A 19,871-nucleotide genomic window follows, 5' to 3' on the forward strand; every position below is an offset into this window, starting at 1 on the left:
AATAGGGGGATAGTTGCAAAAGTGACTTCCATACTCTTCCCTCCCATCCCCGTGATAGCTATGCTCAAATCTCCTTAAAGATGCATTTTTTTCCCCTCCAAAACAAGCTTTCAAATACCTAGTATTACAGTGTTCCTTAACTAGTGCAGTTAAAAGAGCCATCTGCGACCTTGCTTTCACAAAGTGAACGCTTGGAGTAACCTCCACTTCTGAAAATAACATACTCAGTCTTGAATATTCTCAGCTGTGTCTCTGGGAAACTGAATATGAGCTTATTGCCAGATTCTGATTCTAATAAAGTTAATGGAAATTTTGCCAGTGACTTCAAATAGTCCAGATATTACTCTCAAGGCCAACTCCTATGAAATTATCCCAGTTCAAACCTAGAGCAATTGCGCTGATTTCAGCGGGGCTAGCCTGGATTTACTCATCCAACCCGAGCAAAATCCATTAAGTCAGAGATCAGCATATGGATGAGCTGCTCCCTGCTCAGCTTCTTTGCCGTTCTTAGAATGCTCGACGGTGATGGTGGTGGGGTTATGTTTTATGAAAAGGCTGTAATCACAGCTGCAACCTTAGCATTTGACTTTAGGAGTTGGTATGTTCTTTTACAGCGGTTCAGCCTGTTTCACAGTGCACAGACACAGGCTGGTACTTCATCAGTGGGGACTGGGTGTGGAGGGAGAGAGGTACCTGCACCATTTATCAGTGCTCAGTGCCTACTTTTGCTCGGTATTCCAGAAAAAGGGGCGGGATGCTGTAACCCGTTCAGATGAACGATAAGGTTTTTTTCAGATTCAGAACAGGTACCACTCCGCTTATTTTCAGGAGAAATAACCTACGAGCTCTAAGTGCTGGGAGCGGTGACCGAAATCCTCTTTTACGAAGGAACAAGCCAGGGGAACCGCCGAGGCCGAGGCGGCCGGCACCGCTATTTAGCGGAGCGCTGCTCCAGCTCAGCAAACCAATGATAACCGACGGGACTGGAGCTCCGGAACCTGCTCTGCCCCCCTCCATCCCCCGCCACTGTCCCGCCCGCCCCGCGGGGCCGCGCTACCTGCGCCCTCGCCCGCTCCCCGCCCCGGAGGAGCGGCCGCCCGCCCCGCCGAGAGGCGGGCGCGCTGGTGATTTGCCTTTGCCGGCAGCAGCCCCGCTCCGGCCAGCCCGCGGGAACCGGGGCTGCCGCCGCAGGAGCCGCTCGCTCGCTCACTCCGTGGCAGGGGGAAAGTTCGCTGCTCTTCCTCTTCTTCCTCCTTCTCCCCCGCACACGCAGACCCCGCGGAGCCCCCGGGCAGGGGCATGGCGGACTGACCGCCCGGCCAGGGCGGGGGGCGGCCCCGCCGCACCTGAGCGGCTGAAGGGAGGGGGGAGGCTGCCCCGTTGTGCCCCGGGGGCGGCCATGCGCGGCGGTGGGGCTGAGCGGTGAGCCCCTCTGGCTCTGGCTGCCCCCGCCGGCCCAGCCGATAGCCGCCGCGGGGGGGGGCAGGGCTGGAGGGCGGCGGGGAGCCTCCCCGGGGAGAGGGGGAAGTGGGGACCTCGCCTGCCTCCGCCCGGCCGAGCGCCATGCCGCGGCGGCTGGCCTGGCTGTGCTGCTGCTGGGCGCTGCTGAGCGGCGCCTGCCGCCCCGCCGAGCCCGCGCTGCCCGCGGAGGGCGGGGAGCCGCCGCCCGCGGCCGCCTCGGGCTTCCTGTACCGACGGCTGAAGTCGCACGAGAAGCGGGAGATGCAGCGGGAGATCCTCTCGGTGCTGGGCTTGCCCCACCGGCCCCGGCCGCTGCCGCGGGACCCGCCGGCCCCGGCGCCGGGGCGCCTGACGGCGGCGCCGCGCTTCATGCTGGACCTCTACCACGCCCTGGCCGAGGGCGCGGAGGGCACCGCGGGCGCGGAGCGGGGCCACTCGTCGCCCCCTGCCCCGCAGCCGCCGCTGCCCAGCTCGCAGGACAGCGCCTTCCTCAGCGATGCCGACATGGTCATGAGCTTCGTCAACCTGGGTGAGTGCCGCGGTGCGCGGAGCCCACGCGCACGGTCCGCAGACACCCGTACCCGGGGAGGGGAGGCGGACGGCTGCTCCCTGCGGAGCGCGGCTGGGTCGGCGGTCCGCGGGGTTTGCCGGGCGAGACCTACCTTGAGCTGCACGTATGTCGGCCAGGAGGGCAGCTCGCTTCGGTGAAGGGCAAACCTACCATACCTCTTGCCAATGAGACAAAACCCCGCAAAACCCGAGGGGTACAAAAAAGAAGGGGGCATGTTATTATCATCTTCATTAATAGCATTTTTGCACTTGTTATGCTGATAGCCATCAGTCCGTCATTCAGGATCAAATCCACCCTACTCTGGTTTCTGGGCAGCGGAGTCGCGTTCACTGCGGAGCGCAAGTTGCGTTCGCTCCGTCAGAGGTCCGGCGACGCACAGATGTCTTTCGGGCTGGAGCGAAGTACAGTCGCCCCGTGCTGTCCCGTCTCCTCTTTTCTCTGAGGAGCTAAGCTAACATGGTGATGAATATGTGATTCCGTGTAGGATATTCTGGTGATTGAACCCAGGAATGTGATAAAAAACAATATGTATCTTGTTGGAATCTTGAAATAAGCTCTGGTAGACATCAACCTGTTCTTCGAACAAATCGTACTGTCAGCGTGTTACTGATGTGAAGGGCTCCAAGTTACCATGTCAGTGGGAAAGCCATTAAGCTTTTTACTTGAAGGAGCCCTCAATACTAGACTGCAATTGTAAAGAAATGGTGTAATTAGATTCAACCTAATGTGGAGAATGAAAATATTTCAGTTGGCGAATTGCAGTTCCTTTTCTAGGGAATTCCTGTGAAGCTCAAGTAGCTTAGCCGGTCGTCTGAAAACTGTCTTTTCACTAGTGCTGCCAGAGCTATGTGCCAGAACGATGACACCTGTGAACAGCTTGTCTTGTTTAAAGCAAAATACAAGTTGTGCATTTCCTCATCTACAGCAGTGATAAGTCACTGCAGTGGGAAGTTTCTCTGAGCTCCCATAACGGGTAGATGTGTTCAATAGCTTTGTGCCACAGTGTATGTGTTCAGTACAAGAGCTGGGTGGCTTTTGCTCTTGATGAAAATCCTGTAGTATGGTGGAAATGTGCCACTTCTGCTGCAAATGGTTGTTGAAGGATTTGTCTATGTTGAGATTGTGGCGACTGCAACTCATGCAGGCACAACAGAGGTGCCTGGGGTGCTCAGCCCCTGCAGCAGTGCACAGAGCCCTGTGGACTCCACGTACTGCAGTTACCCCTCTCAAGGTCTCAGCCTCCCATTTAAAATTAGCTCAGAGATGTTTAGTTGGTGCTGCTGTCTCGGAGCTGTGATGCTTTGGATTGAGGCATCCTCAAATCATCCTTCAATGAAGCCAGCGTGATCCTCATTTGGCTTGGACTCCAGGGTGTGGGAATACCATAAAGGTTTTGAGTCCAAAGAGCAGCTGCTTCTCTTTTTCTCCCCTCCCAGTTTCCCCAAACCTCTCTGTCCTCTGAATACACAGAACTGTTGCCACACTGTTCCTTGCCTTGGGGAGTTCCAGGACCTATGCTTGGAGCTGTGAGTTTAAGAAGTATGGTGTTGGCTGTAGATGCCTGTTAGAAATCCCTGTAGCACATTTTATTTAAAGGATGCAGAGCAAGGTACTTGCAAAGGGCCTGGGTGGTACCCAGAGGAGCTGATTTCAGGGAGAAATGTGAACATGTGGTGTTTTAGAAGGTATTTCACTGCCTGCTTTATAAAGCACCAGGAGAGAAGTATTAGACAGTAACCTGAAACTATGTTTCTTTTAAAAATAAAAAAACCTAAAATCATATGATTCAGATCAGTTCTGATAATTTTGGATCTAGACACTTATGTAACAACAAGGAAAATTATTCACGTAATGTAGTAAAATAGCATGATTGAAATGCTAGTTATGAGTCTCAGGAAGTATGAATCAACTGCAGAAATTTCTCATCAACTTCCAAGTTCCGAGTCATAAACCATAATGTCATTTAACGTGATTGTTTGTTACCAGAGTGTTGGCAAATCGAGGGGGTGAGACTGAACATCTGTTCAGCTGTTTTCTGTAGCTCCTCTGACGTGTCAGGGATTTTGGGGGGTCTTTCACATGTGTATTGACGTTTGCTTTTCCATTGAACAATAATTCATTCTATTGCAACGTAGAAACCAAAGGTGTGATAGGAAAGAGCCAGCCTGGGATCTATTAAAGCAGCCTATTAGATGTAGTCTAGGAAATGCAGCAAGAGATGGTGGGATTACAACAGAAAGGAGAAGCTCCTGACCTCAAGGACACTGACTATTCCAATGAAGTGTATGCTATGTGACCCTGAAATCCCACAGCTGGAGTCTCCTTATAAGCAGACACTGCTAGAATTATTTACTTGGGGTTTTCTGCATGTGATCAGACCTATAATAACTTCTGCTTCATTAAAATCGGCTTCTGAAGAGCTTTGCCTGTGTTCAACATTAAAGACTTCCCTTTCTACTACTGAAGGGCAGCTAGCAAAGTGGTGTGAGGAGCCCTTGGTGCTCCCTTGGGGTCAGGAGTGTATGGTATTATATGGGCAATACCTGTGTACAGGTGCAGGCTACCCTGAAGACGTGTGGGGCTGCATGGGTGTGAAGTCAGTGTGGGTGACCTACCTTCAGGTGCTGATAATTGCCTCTGCTGCAGCCCAGAACATTTGATGCGCCTGGTTGTGCTGGAAAGCCATCAATCTAGGTCAGCTGTGCAGAGAAGTCTTGCTTTGTCCTGAGAGTTTGCAAGTGTTAATGTTCTTTTAAAAGTGTGATTAAATTTTCCAGCCCTGTAGCCCCAAAAGAGTCAGTAGCTTGTAGTCACTGCTGATCTTAATGTGCAGTGCTCCAGCCCTTACTGACCAACACATATATCCCTTCAGTCTGGGGCTACAACTGATGTGTTTTCTGTCTGGGGAAGGCTATGCTTCCATATGTGCTCAGGGTACCAGTCCTCCTTGTCAGTGTCTTGTGAAGCCAAGGGACACTGGTGAGGCCTCAGATTATTCGGACAGCTCAGACTTGTCCCAGGCTCCAAGGTGATGTCCTGGGAAAGCTTCTTTTAAAAATAAAAAAAAAGAAATAAAATTTAAAAAGGAGGGCATAGAGGCATGGATGCTCTCCAGCTGCGGGGAGCTGCTGTCTTACATGAAGGACAAGAAACATCAGTCTTTGAAGCGCAGAGTCTGGGATTTGTCTTGCCTACCTGGTGATGTCTGCACTGTAGTATGGACTTGAGAGGTATGGGCAATGATTCCCAGTGGGGCTGACTATAGGAGAACTTTGAGTGTTCAAGGTTTCTAGGAGATGCTTAGCACTTTGTTTTATAAGGCACCTGAAGAGATGTATTGGGGAGTAGAGATACGTGTTCTGTTACAAGTAAAACCACATGTAAGATACGACCAGTTCAGGTAATTTAGATAATAAATTTAATTTATCAGCTTAGATACCAAAAAATAATTTGACAGAAAATATCATCTATCTTCAGTAAATTTGGTCCCTATTTTTGGAAGATGATCCTAAAAGTGCCTATTTTGGATATTTTCACTAGTTTGAGGCACCTGAAAAGTGCCTGTTTCTTTCCATTTCCCACATAGGAAGTCTGGATACTAGTACATGTAAGTAGACGGATATAAGGTGGATATAAGGTGCTGTGGAGCAGTCCTGTGTCAAAATGAGGAAGAAACTTTCCTGGTGATCACCCATGCCTACCTACCGTGGCATCCACACCAAGAGAAAAAAGCCACATGCTTCCCACAGGAAAACCCAAGGAATCCAGTGAGAGTCTTTGCGGGTTTCTGCTATCACCCAGATCTGGAGCTGCTGACAGGTGGATGTCTGTGCAGGAAAAGCCTGAACCCAGCAAACCCTCCAGGGGTAAGGACCATAAAAAGTGTGCTTTTTGGGTCTGGTGCCTGGTTGTCCGCAGTGTTGTGCCTTTTTGTAGTGGACGAAGAGCATGGATTCACTGTATCCCTGTATTTTTGGAGAGCGGGTTTCCCCTCTAAAGCAAGACCTACAGGTCTCCTGGGAGGACTTCAGGCAAAAGAATGAGGGAAAAGCACAGCTGTTTGCCAAGCAGTCCTACAGGCAGCCCTGAAGCTTTTCCATGTTATTAAAGTTGGGATCATGGTGAAAAGCCTCTTTGATCTTTGAATCCCCAAGCCCTAGGCGATCCCTTTCTTCCCTGCAAGACTTCAAGTATCTGCTGGGGCAAGAGTGCTCCCTTTCAGTGCAAAGAAGCCGCTCAGAGGTCAGTGTAAGGCTTGCTGTGCAAATGCTCTCTCTCCCATGGCCTATAAAGCAGCACCTTCTGGACGCGATGTCTTCCAAGCAGGCTTTTCATCTTTTTGGCAGCCATCACCTACCAGATTTCCTTCTAGGAATGAGCTTGCACAAATCCATGGCAACTTAGGCGAAAGCAACATGCTTTCGCTCCACATGGCCTTTCACAGGGGGGAAGCAGCACTACAACATCCTTATGTATGTTTCTAAAGCAGGTGAATTTTTTCATCTGAAGGATTTGATCGGCCCACCTGTCTTTTTCCTGGTATCATGCTTGCTGTCAGGGGATGTGAAATGAGGCAACCAAGATGTATCAGGGACGTTGCGTGATTATATTGATGGGACCGTACCATTCATACTGTCATCCCATCTGTTTATACTCTTGGCCACATGTTGTAAAGGTCAAGACATCTACTCAAAGGGAATAACTGGAGTGTGTGATGCTGCAGATCTGGCTGTGTTGCCAGCTGGCTGTGTACAGCCTTGTGCTCTCGGCGTGCGAGCAGCGTCCTCCACGTGTGTCCAGAGCAGGCCAGTATTAGAAATCATGAAGCTGATGATGGGAATGAGTTTACTGACTTCTGCCAAGCCTTGTATACTGGGCTTCGATGCCAAGACAGATCCCAAGCATTGGAGAGCAGCCTTACATTTGCTGTTCAACTGTTGCAGCTCAAGGTCCTCATTTATGTCATCTCCTTGAAGCAGTTGTTTGAGAGCTGCCTGCTAGTGTGCAGCTGCCTAATGACATGATTAAAACTGCAAATGGTCCTTTAGAAGTCCTCAGCTACTCTAGACTGAATTCGAGGGACTGCAGTCCTCCTTCTGCTTTTGGCAGGAGCCCTGCAAGATGCATAGCTCCTGGTGAAGCTGCTCTGCTGAAATGAGTAGAGTGTCACATTTATGTAAGGGCTAAGTGTCATCTGGACTAAGCTACTGGAACCAGACCATGTGGCATTAGTAGGACTATTCTCTATCTTGCGAAAGCTTTTCAGAGCTTGAAAATTTACCGTCTTATATTTGGGTGAAATGTTGAAGTCTTACAACAACCAACAACAAAAAGTGGTTGTAATTGGAAAAAGTCAGGATTGCCAAAGCAGTCTTGATGGATTTGACTCAGATTTGTATGTGCAAATAGCTACGAAATTGTATTTTGAAATACAAACCCAGGTGTGGGGGTTGTTTGAGTTGGTTTGTTTTTTGAAAATAAAAGCAATGCTTCCTAGTTCTTTTCCTCAAACAAGGTTGAAAATAAACCACTTCTTATGAAAAGGTTCTATTTAGGCAATTTTCTTACAGCTGGACATGGCTTCATCAGCAAATTGCTTGGGCAGCTGTTGTGGATGCCTTTTGCTGAGCTCCTGCAGGGACTTCATGCTGGAGGCTTGCACCTCTGCTGAAGAGCTGTAGGTCCTGCCTGGTCCAGCCTGGTGCATCACAGTGGTGACGTGCTCTCTTGTAGTTTTAAATATAAACTTTTAAGTGGTGTTTGTGATTTAGGAGGAAGGAAGGTGGTGTTTAGACTTTCCGTGCTGCAGAGGCATGATTCTTTTTAAGTCATCTTGCCTCATGGTGGACTTCGCGGGGGTTAGAGTAAGGTACGAGTTACTTAGGGCGTAAACAGTCCCACCGTGTGTTTCTTCTGCTGTATCCCAGCAGTTGCACAGTAATGCTGTTAAGTACAGTCCACCTACTAATCATTTAGTGTTTCCATGCGGCCATTTATATAGCGATGTGAAACAGAGAGCAAGCACTAATGCCCGCTAAAACAAATAGGGATTCCCATTTGTTTTAGTGGGCATCAGACCTCAAGAGGCTGTAAGACAGGTTAAGGACCAAAAACTCTTATGTGAGCTGGTGGAGTGCATGGAACTTTTCTATTCCAGTGGGGCAATGGTTTTAAACTGAAGGAGGTTTAGGTTGGATATAAGACAGAAATTTTTTACAGTGAGAGTGGTGAGGCACTGGCACAGGCTGACTGGAAAAGTTGTGGCTGCCCCATTCCTGGAAGTGTTCAAAGTCAAGTTGGATGGGCCCTTGAGCAACCTGGTCTAGTGAATGATGTCTCAGCCCATGGCAGGGGGTGTGGACTGGACGATTTTTGACAATCCCTTCCAGCCCAAACCACCTGTGATTCCAAATGTGGAGAGAGCGTTTGGGACTTGGGATTCTCCCGTCTGTGATACACCTAGGGTGAGGGGCCATGTGTGAAAACATTCAGCAGGTTGTTTCCAGCTTTTTCCAGCCATAGTTGGCAGAGGTTGAGGAGTGGTGCCTCCTGCCACCCTGTCTGCAGCGCTTGCAGCAGGGCTGGCCGGCACTAGCACGCCCAAAAGGCGCCTGCTCCCTGAGAGCCACGTGGTCCTGTGCTTTGGAACCAGAGCAGGTTCCTAAGGTGATGGCTTTGGGAAGGGCACAGGGCTCTAGCTGCCACAGGGCTGTTGCAGGAGAAAAAGTTTAATTAAAGAAACAGCCCCTCTGGGACTGGAGGGGTGTTTAATACATCATGTTGGACTTTGATTCCTAAAACCTGCTATGGATTTGGGCCAGTATTTCCGAACTTTCAGATACTTAAGCAACAGCCTTGTAGTGTTGAGTGGATTTTGGAGCTGGTTTTTGTTTGTCGTATTCATGGTGGGTTTTTTTGTTGTTGTTGTTGGTCTGGGTTTTTTTTCCTTGGTGATGGCAGGAGATTACTTTTTGTTGTTAAGGGCACAACGATTTTGACAGCCCTGCCTTCAGCTCTTTTTACTTTATGTTGCAGTGTTCATCATAGCACAATGACAGAATTGAATCAGTGGTAGCAACAGTGGGATTTTTTTGGCAAAAAAGGATAATGTAGACAGAGCCGAAGTGTTCTGCTAACTAAAATAGTAGCTGTATTTTCAGAGAGCTAGACGTGACTGTTTTGATCCAATGTGGTGTTAATCACAAGAATACATAACTGCTTTCCTATGAACTTTCCCCTTAAAAATATCCAGTGATATCACCTGATGTTTTGCATGAATGCTCAGTATAACCAGAATTTAGAACAGCTGGCTCCATGTAAAGGTGGAATATTCATAGGTCAAATATTAGTGTATAAATAAAAACATTTTGAAAGTGAAAACAGAAGCACAGTATTTGAAATATACTCAGCGTGCAGATGTACTTCATGGCTTGAATAGCTTTGCAAATTCATCAAGACAGTGTTAACACTTGTTCTGAAGAAGTCAAATTTCCCGACAATAAATGAGAAAGTGTTTTTCAAACAGTATTCCAAAGTTGTTATTCCATGTCTTTTAGTGGTCATTTGCAGTATGAGACACGCAAGTTAGCTATTTGAAGCCCCCCTTTAAAGAAGATATATTTGATCAATCCAAAATCTTAATGGTAGCAAATTGAGAGCCACAATTTCTTTTATCAAGTGCAGGCTGTAAAATACACCTTGTTTAAAGCTTGCACACAAACGTTCCTGGTGCTGTGTGCTGCTGTACGCAGGCGCAGATGCAGTAGTCTTATCTTGTCACTTACTGCATTGCATTCATGTGGCGTATATGGTCAAGGTATTAGACATTCTGTTTGTACAAGGGCTAAGGAGTGACATAATGTCTATTGAAGCACAAGCGTTTAGCTCCACACCAGGCAACAAGGCACACTTAAAAAGTGAGAGCAGATTAGAGTTTGTGGGCAGGTTTTGATAGTCACACCCATAAGCCAGGAGAAAAGAGTCTGCAGTTTTGGTGTGAAACGGAGCTGCTTTCTTGCACCCTTGTGTCCTCTGGGCTTTTCGGACCACTTGATAGATGAATCTGGAAGAGTAAAGCTGTAAGCAATCAATCCCAGTCCTCTTACAAGGAATAAAATTGTCCAAATGAGTTGGAAAAATGTTGGGCTGTTACAAGCATGTACCAGATGCAAAAGACTTCTCTGCCTCTAGCTTTGTAAACTCTCTAATAAAAGGTGTTTGGGCATGAACACTTAACTGCAGCATAACTTCCATTTTTTGCAAACCGTATTAAAAGTATCTGGGTTAAGGCGCTTTATTGGGGAATAAAGACATGGTTGCAGCTTTAATTCCTTGTGTCACAGTGGTCAAACTCACTCTGGCTGAATCCAGATGAGCAGAGGTTGAAGCAGCAGTCTTTAATTGTCAGAGGCTCTGCAGGAAAAAAAGGAGGAAGCGTCTTCTGTCCCTTAGCATATGCTTCCCATTCATGTTTCTTCTCTTCTAATGCCCACACTGGTGGCGTGCTCCGTCTTAGCTGTGATAAACATTTCTTGGTGCAGGAATAGGCCTTATAAGCTTTTAATATACCTGTGTCTTCATCATGATGCCAAGGCCAGTTCATCAACATGAAATCATACAATGGTTAGGGTTGGAAAGGACCTTAAGATCATCTGGTTCCAACCCCTCTGCCATGGGCAGGGACACCTTCCACTAGACCATGTTGCCCAAGGCTCTGTGCAGCCTGGCCTTGAACACTGCCAGGGATGAGGGATTCACAACTTCCTTGGGCAGCCTGTTCCAGTGCCTCACCACTTTCACAGTAAAAAATATCTTCCTTGTATGTAACCTAAAGCAGTGAGAAGCTTTTCTGAGGGCCTTGTTCTGTATGCACAATTTGGTGCAAAATGGTAGGAGTTCTAAAATTTAAGCCTATTTTATGAAATTTTTATGAAATTGTCACTTGAATATCTACACAGAGGTTTGATCCACAAGTACAGAATCCAGGTGCTTGACTTAAACAGTGGAGCTTGGAGAAGATACCTTTCATTTTAGAAACGCAACAGTCTCTTGCCCACAAACAGTCATCCTGAGACTGCATTTCAAGAATGCAGACCCTTCTGCTTAATTATTGTAACATCAAATGTCTTTGACATGAAAGGGACTAAGCAGTGGCTATGTAAGATAATGACTTGTTTATAAAAATAATTTAAACAGCATATGAAAAGGATAAACATGCATGTCCTGCCAAAATTCACTGTATGTTCTACAGGCTTTGGTGATTGTGAATCTCTTGGCTTGCTCTCTCAATTTCTTTTTGTTGTTTTTTTCTTCTTAACCCACAAAGACGAAAAAGCAGAGGGGGAAGGGAGTGAAGAAAAAGGGAGCCATAAAGCTGTTTAGGGAAGTTCTAACTTACTGTGCTATGGAAAATACTTTTGCTTAACACACTACAGTAGAGATTTTCATTCTGAGATGTCTGTGTCTTGTCTCTTGCATGTGGTAGTTTTTACACTTTAATGTTTGTAGCAGCTGTCCTGTCCAAAAATGTGCCATTCTGCAGAATGTGTAATGCTTGTTACTTACTAGACAATGTAAAAATACTGCTCTCTCTCTTATTCAGGACCTCAAAGCATTTAGTAAGTGTTGAAGTCTCACATCGTGCTCTGACAAACATAAATTGTTACTATACTTGTGTCCAAATGGCTAAGCTGAGGCTTGAAGAGCGTGACTGGGCTGGGGCTGTGATGAGGTCTCTGAAATTCTTGCTTCCAGTCCTGTGATCTAACTGTGAAACTGAGCTCTGTGTTACCATCCTAGCAGGTCCCTAAGTGGCCTGTGGAGTCAGTGGAATACTAGGGTCTTATTTGGTGAAACCTGCCCTTTCTCAGGTTGCAGCATCAGCCAGCTGGAGACCATAGGTTCTCACCTGGCATAGGCTTTAGTACTTCCCACGTGTGTACCTTGCTCATCCATGTTGCCTAGTCTGAGCCTTCTGCAGCCGTGCTCTGTTAGAGATACGGCTCCTCAGACGAGCTTGCAAACAGCAAACACCTCTGATCTTTGTGAGTGCTACCTGAATGTGAATTTCCACCAGGCATCCCAGAAATCACAGAATTGTTTGGGTTGGAAGGGACCTCTGGAGATCATTGCTCCAACCCCCTGCCAAGGCAGGGCCACCTAGAGCAGGGTACACAAGGAACTCATCCAGGCGGGTTTTGAATGTCTCCAGTGAGACTCCTGGGCAGCCTGTTCCAGGGCTCTGCCACCCGTAACATAAAGAAGTTCTTCCTCACATTGAGGTGAAACTTCTTGTGTTTTAGTTTATCCCGTAAGTATAGTTTCCTCCACTCCCACTGTATGAATCATCCTTCCACCTGTGTTGTGGTGTAGACTGGTTAAGAACCTAGTGCTTGGGGTTGAAACCATCCCTGGGGTTTTCATCCCGTACCTTGACTTCCAACGCCTTAAATTCCTCCAACTGCATTTTCTTAGCGCATGTTTCTGCTGCACTGGGACAGTGACTGGGTGCTCAGGAGGTTCTTCTGCCCAGCCAGCTCTCTGCAGCTCCATCAGGTTATCTGTAGTCCTATGGGGGCAGACACAGCTTTGAGCAAAGCCATGGGCTCTCCCCTGCCTTAGCCCAACCGCCCCACAGGTCACTTGCACATCTCTTGTGGAGAGGTGTGATCAAATGCCCTCCCATTTGTATATGATGCCTACTATTTGCCCTAAGTGGTACCTTTTGGAAGAGAACAGCTTTTCCTTTATGGTCTCTGAGCGATGCAGGAGACACTCGGGTGCAGTGGATGGTAGCATGAGCGTGAGGGCAGTCTCTGGTTTTATGTGTGTGTTGAAGTGCGGTACATTGGTGTAAGCAGGCACCCCCAAGGAGCCGGATAGGAAAAATTAAAGCAGTCAGAGGCTAGCACAACTGTTGGAAAGCCTAATAAAGGTTTGTCTGGCTTTTGGTAATACCCATGATAATGGTGATGTCCATGCTGTGGGGTGGTAATGTTTTTTGGTGATGTCCATGCTGCAGAGTCATAATGCCTTTTGGTAGTGTCCGTACTGCAAGGAAGGTAATACTAGGTAGTCTTTTGAGTTAACTGATAGTTTTGTTGAGAAACTCCAAATAAAAATGCAGTGTAATGGCTGAAGTCAGTATAATGACTCCTTTATGTTTCAGAAGCTATTGGGATTGGGTCTGCCTGATACTTTTGCTATTGCTAGTCTCAGTAAAAACAATTTTATGGGGTCCCAAAACAGTCTGTTGCTTCTGGCAGCCGGAGAGCTGGCAGTCCCGACTCACTGAGGCTTGAAGAGATAGTTCATTAATTCATGGTACTTTCCAGAATAAACATGGCAAACCTCCTCTGAAATAACAGACGGTAAATTCTCCTTGTCACTCAAGACTGCACATTTGTCTTCAGAAAGGGGCTGTGAAAGAAGCTGTCCATCTCCTAATGAATGAGAAAATAAATAGAAGAAGAATTGTGCATTGTGTCATGCTTGACATGGCGAAGCTTCGGGGTGGAATAACAACAAACCTTTCCTCCTGTCTTATCCCTGTTACATGTGGACCTAAACCAAGCAATGCCCATTGGGCAGGCTATCAGATGGAGTAAACTTTCATAGCTCTTCAGCAAGGCTCCCTGGTGGGAACAACTGTCTTTTTTACTTCTTTGACTCTTTTTGGGAAGGTGGATTTCAGCACCTCTCAGCTTTGGGTCCTCAGGAATGGGACCCTCTGGCTTCTCTGTGCTGTGGGACTTGTGAAGGTTGCTACAAGCTGGGGTTGCTTGGAGCGCACAGATGTTTTGTGCAGCTTGTTATTTTCTATGTTGGAGGTTATGAGTCAGATTACTGTTACCAAAATGTTTATGTGAAATCATTTCTGAGTCATATATTTGCATCATATACAACCTGTCTGACAATCAAAACATTCAGTGCTCAGCTAATGATTATACTAAGTTTTCCAACACTCTACTCCAGCATAACATAATTACATGGCAAAGTGCAATATATTACTTTGACAGGGTTCTTCATGCGTCTTGTGATGTCAGAAACATCATCATTGCTATTATTTGAAATTATCAGAGAAATATGGACTTTGTTTGCACGAAACAAAGTTAAGAATAGCGAGAGGCAGTCCCTCAGAAACAAAATGCCTTGCAAATGCTCCTGGAAATGGGCTTTTTCCATCTTCAAGAAAACATATTTCAAGAAGTTGTATAGTGGTTTCAGCCTTGTTCTCTCCAGAAACATGCTTGATCAGGACTTACTGGTGAATTGACAAAATAGTTGTGGATATTTACTTGGAGAAATTGCCTGGCTCCCAGGATTCAGCATTTGCCCTGGGAGGCTGTTTGGTAGTTTCTGTAGAATACATTTTATAAGATAGAACTGGAGTATTTTTAGCAGTGTGGAAGACATAAGCAGTCTGTAAACTGCAACGTAATGCATGCTGTGTTTATCTCTAGCGTAAATAGGGATTGCTTACAGAAGTATTCTGAATAATTAGGGTGAACATTTAAAATTGTATTTACCTTCAGCTGTGTGAGAACTAGGGCAGGAGTATTCGTGGCCATGTTCCAGGGGATTCAGTAACTCCTTTTTAACTGTTTATCCTAGAATGGGATGAGGAAAAACAAAGCACCCCCCCAACTGTGTGCTACGGAAACAGTGAAGTAGATGAAAAAAAGGTAGGGGCATAGGGCTGCTCTTTTGTTTGTTTTTTAAATAACTAACAGTGAAAAAACATATGGATATTGAAATGGAGAACAATTTTAGGGCTGACTTGTCTAAATTTGGTTTGCAGTCTTTTGGAATTGGCTTTGTGAGCTCAATTAAAAGTGTGAAGGGCACTGGCAGGTCCTTTTTATAGAATATCATTGCATTTCATCACTCTTAGTGAACTGGCAGTATGCAAAATGCAGGATGGATTATGATTGCATTCTTTATGTTCCTAGTGAAAACAGTATGGACAATATAGTATTGGACTTTCCTGGCTACAAGTGTCTGAACTGTGCTTAGTAATTAGAGAGTCCACGTTTGGAGAAATAAAAAGCATCCCCATGCAGTTTTAGCAAGCACCATCTCTGCTGATGTACTCTCCTTGGCCAGCGTCAGTGGCAAATGCATAATTGGACTATGAGGACCAATATATTGTGAAGTGTAGTGGAAAATGGCAAAAAAAAAATTTCAGTTGGATAGAGTCCATTTGTCCTGTGCTAATTTCTAGCCCTGTAAACAAACACAGCTGCTGAGTGTAGAATCAGTGCTCAGAGTGGTTAAAAACAGTGATGCATTGCTAGTGAGATCACGGCAGAAAAAATATGTAACATATGCGGCTGCAGTAAGGATCAAGACTATCCTCAGCTCTGATGAATTGTTTCTGTTTGTATATTTTCATCAGTTTATGATGTTGTATGGTAACTGGAATGTAAAGATGGCTTTTTAATATCCAGGCCATTCAGCTGAGACAGTTGGAGTATTAAGTATTGGTAACCTGGTTGTGAACTTTTGTAAAAAGGGTCTGAATCAGTGGCCACTACGTATACATATGTATTTTATATTTCTCTTTTTCATACCAATGTGTTATTGATTTGGTCATCTGGGCTTTATTGTTGTTTGTTTATATATATGAAGGATCCATGCAGGTTGATTTTCCTATCATTTCATCTTCATTAAAATGTCTGTAGAAGTACTGCAGTCCTGAACGAGGGACATGAGGCTTCAAACAGTAGAAACCTCAGGGCCAAGCCTGCTAGGTCATTGGCAAAGCAGCAGCACTTACACTGTAATTTGTCTTGTGGCCCAGTTATATGTTTTGACATCCCTGAGCTGACTAATTGCTCTGGGGAAAAAAAAGGAAGAAAAGAATGATCTTGGTTACTGTAGTAGAAAAGACAGCTTCCAACCTTTTCTGTCCATTGCATCGATTGTTTATTGACTGCTGAATGGTCGTCCCCAGATCTACCAGATTAGGGCTTCTGTGGCTTGACACAATGCAATTATGTAGTGTGCTTGACATCATATTGTGCATCACCCATCCCAACTGGTTATTGAAGAGATTACTTTTTCCTTCTTGGTTTTGAGAAAAGAGAAGACTAAAGGGGCTAGATAGTTCAGGTGGGAAGGAGCGGAGAGTAGATGAGACAGAATATTAATCCCTATGTATGATCGATCAGAGGAGTTGTTAGGGAATCCTCCAGTGCGATGCACTTGTATGTAAGCTGTGTGTTGAGGATGGCTGAAGTAGCAAGGCCTATGTGCTTCATGTGGGGCTTCACCTCTGACAAAGCTGTGGTGGTACCTGTGAAGGCTTTTTGCCAGGTGATTTGCGTGGTCCTTGGGCAGCTTTGTCGCACATGTGTTGCTGGGAGGCTGTGAAGCTGAAACAGATGTCCTGGCTGCTCTGCAGTTTGCTTTGGGCTCTGCAGTTGCAAGGTCTTCATGAGCTCCTGGCTCTCTGCTTCTTGTCCTGCCCCAGTGGCCTTCACAAGCTGCTTAGAAGCCCAGAGAATGGCAGGTTATCTCCTGCTGCAAATCTACATCTGCTTTGTAATATTAAAATCTTCTATGAGATAGACTTCGTCTTTTGAACAGCTCTGGTTTGAAAATTTTGGACATATCATAGCTATCTATGGCTTTGAATCGTGCAAGGCGCTTCACTTCATGCTCTCCTGTGGCGCACAGTGATGCCACCCTCTTCAGAAGCCTCTTGGGGCTTGAGAAATAATTGGGTGCTTGCATTGATGTGTACTGGACTGAGATACCACGAATTTCTCTGTGTCTGCAGGATGCGACCAGGGTCCGTCGGTATCCCAGGTTCTGGAAACTCCCCTTGCTGCTACCCCAGCTCAGCTACACGCTGGCATGGAGAGTTTAAATCTCGAACTGTCAGTCTGGCACTTTCCATAAACACTAAATTGACTCCAAGTGGCTAGGTCTAGTGCTATAAAACATACCGTTCAGGTCTTATTGCCAAGAAAAAAAAATTACCTGTAAATAGCAGACTTACAGCATAGGGGCTTGTTTCTGTGCTTATGCTTTTTACATTTCCATTTTTGCACCAGCTTGGCAAAGAGTTAACGTAAATGTCAAAACTATTTTTATGTAAATATATGCATTATCGAATCTCTTACTCATAAAGCAAATACTACTTTAAACCCACACAAAACAGCTGAAGCTATATATATTTTCTCACTACTGAATTTGGCTTTTAATAACATGGAGTGGACTGTCCAAAATAAAGTTAGGAATCAAGGGCACTTTATTTTCCAGCTAGCAATATATGTATTCTTGGCTTTGGACTGTACCAGTTTGAGATGGAAGAAAACTTGGATTTGCACTACAGATCTTCTCGGCAATTAGAGAGATCATGGTTAAATAAACATATTATTTTTAAATTAGCAAACTTTTCTGGAAGTCTATAAAGGTACAGAAAAAAGATGAAGGATATTAAGAAACCTTGAAGGCTTTGATATGAAACAGTGGCTTTCTAATGTGTTTCTCCTGCTGAAAGTGCAGCCTTGTGCCAGAAGCAGCAGCTACCTGGAGAAAAGGCTGTAATCTTCAGAGTCCCGTAGATTTCACTGATGCTTTTTGAGGAGTAAGGACAGAAAAACCTGAACTTAGCAGGTACAAACAAAACCAAAGCTGAGGTTAGGGATTGTGTACTAAGCCAAGATCATAGTGGCATGGAAAGAGATTATAAAATCATAGAATCAACTAGGTTGGAAAAGTCTTTTAAGATCATGTGCAACCATTACCCCAGAGCTGGCAAGTTGACCACTAAACCATGTCACTAAGGGCCTCATCTACATGTCTTTTGAACACTACCAGGGACAGTGATTTTACCACTTCCCTGGGAAGCCCGTTCCAAAGCCTGACAACCCTTTCAGTGAAGGAATTTTTGTTCTTCTTCCTGGGATTTATGGCTCGTCTCCATGCCAGGCGTTTTCTTGCCCCACTACTCTCCTGCCTGTGGGAAGTTATCTGAGGTCAGTATCAGTTCCCAAAGATAAGGTGGGAAAAGTCACTTCAGAAATTAATGCAGACAAGAGATTGTTCCTGAAACTGAAGAATACCTTGCCTTGCCAAGAAGCAGGGTGGAGGAAGAGGGGAATCCTCAGCTGGATCACATGCATTCTGCCATCCCACATTTCAGTTCAAAGTTTTAAGTCAATTATTCAGCAATTCAAACCATCTTTGACGGGGTTGCAGGATATTTGCCTGCTGCTGTATGTGGCATGAAGGGAACACGTTGCTATTTCTGTTGTTTCTGTTTGAATAAACCCAAGCTGTACTCAAGGAGAAAAAAGGCATCATGCTTTCTGAAGCAGATGGGCTGTGAAAACTGCCTTGGTTATCTGAGGCTGAAGGTAATGTGAAGCACAACTGTGGACACCCCCGCCCCCCCCCAAAAAAAAAAAAAAACAACCAAACAAAAAACTTTAAATGTTGAATACAAGCACAATTTGGAAGACCCACCAGAGTTGAAGCAAATGCTGCAGTTGGTCATGGGTGGGTCACATCCAGCCAATCTCTTGGGCTGGCTACTATGCATACCTGATTTCATGGACATGAAGGAGAGGGGAAACTTTGGTGGCTGGAGGAATGAACTGTAGTGCAGAGAGAGATACGCATGCAGGTCCTGACTCTCACCCGTGCGGGCAAGTGAATCTGAAGGATGATGTCTAAGAGATTCCAGTATTCTAAAAATAATGTTTTCAGCTGGTTGAAACCACAGCTCTCTCTGAGGCAGCTTTTATTTTGCCTCTTATTCCATCTTTCCTAGTTTGCATGATTCAGACCTGTGTAAGCACTAGTAATGGTGACTTGCTGCTGTGAGAGCAGTGCAGTGTGAAAGAGGCAGGGCTCACATGGGCAGGAGGTTTGCCATCACTGATGATGATGAGGAAACAAGCATGCTCTCTGTCCTAAAAGCCTTTTTGTCCGTGAGATCCCCTGTGCATCTCTGGGTGGTATCCTGCTGAGCTCCCCAGATGGCTGTTGGAGTGAGGGGTTGAGCTGCCTCCGCCTGGCCGTGCCTGGGGCGGAAACCTGAGGAAATGGTGCTGTTCTGCTTTTCTTGTGAGGTCCTCTCCTAGGAAACCTGATCATAATGTTCCTTATTCTTTCTCGTTAAATAACAGTGTGTGTTAAAAGGCTCTGAGAGTAGGCTACCCTGGGTTGTATTTAAATGCAAGCCTTAAGGAAAAAACTGAAACAACAGATGAATAAAATGGTTGTGGCTTAGCTTGCTCCATAAACACTGTTTTCCTTTTAAAATGCATTTTTGGAAGGTGAGGGGAAACCAGTTACAATTAAGTTTAAATCAAGCAGACTTTCCTTTATTTGACTGGGATGTGTGATTCATCTTGACCAGCTTTTTCTTCATGTTGAAGTCATTCTGCTTGAGCTGCATTCATTCCCTGAGCTTGTTTTGTTAACCTTGCCACCTGAACAAATTAAGCATGTGTCATCATGTGGTATTGCCTTAAGTATGTACCTGCTGGTCACAGCTGGGACACCTATGGTTTCACCTGCTTCTCTCTGTAGCCATAGGACAATTCATCTTCCAGATTTTTTTCCAAAATCTAATCTTTGAAATTCTTTTCTGGGTATTGTGCAGATTATGTGAATACACTTCAATGTCCTGTTTTTTTCACTGCTTTGAAATTTCTGTGTGTAGTGGGAGTAAGTGCAGAGGTAGTAAGCTTTGGGTCCATAGGTAGTTATCTAAGGTACAAGAGCTGATACTTTCATTAGCAGTGGCGATGCACACAAAAGGGCCAGATCCGAGCAAGAAAGGTAAATTGATGTTGGGACTAGCAAGGACCCTTAGGGCCAT

The 19,871-nt window shown here is 45.7% G+C and overlaps 1 protein-coding gene across 1 annotated transcript in view; it reads left to right on the plus strand.

Annotated features, from left to right (window-relative positions):
• The first annotated feature begins 1,151 nt into the window (after positions 1-1,151).
• Positions 1,152-19,871, plus strand: part of BMP6 (bone morphogenetic protein 6) — an 88,047-nt gene continuing 69,327 nt past the window's right edge. Inside the window, exon 1 of the mRNA XM_061449429.1 lies at positions 1,152-1,990. Within this exon, the coding sequence (XP_061305413.1) occupies positions 1,564-1,990 (427 nt within the window). The 5' untranslated portion in view covers positions 1,152-1,563. The remainder of the gene's footprint in view (positions 1,991-19,871) is intronic.

This window comes from Pezoporus flaviventris, unplaced genomic scaffold (assembly GCF_033815535.1).
Source record: "Pezoporus flaviventris isolate CSIRO_AGI_PZ_B2104156 unplaced genomic scaffold, CSIRO_AGI_Pfla_v1 ptg000007l, whole genome shotgun sequence".
Taxonomy (NCBI): Eukaryota; Metazoa; Chordata; class Aves; order Psittaciformes; family Psittacidae; genus Pezoporus; species Pezoporus flaviventris.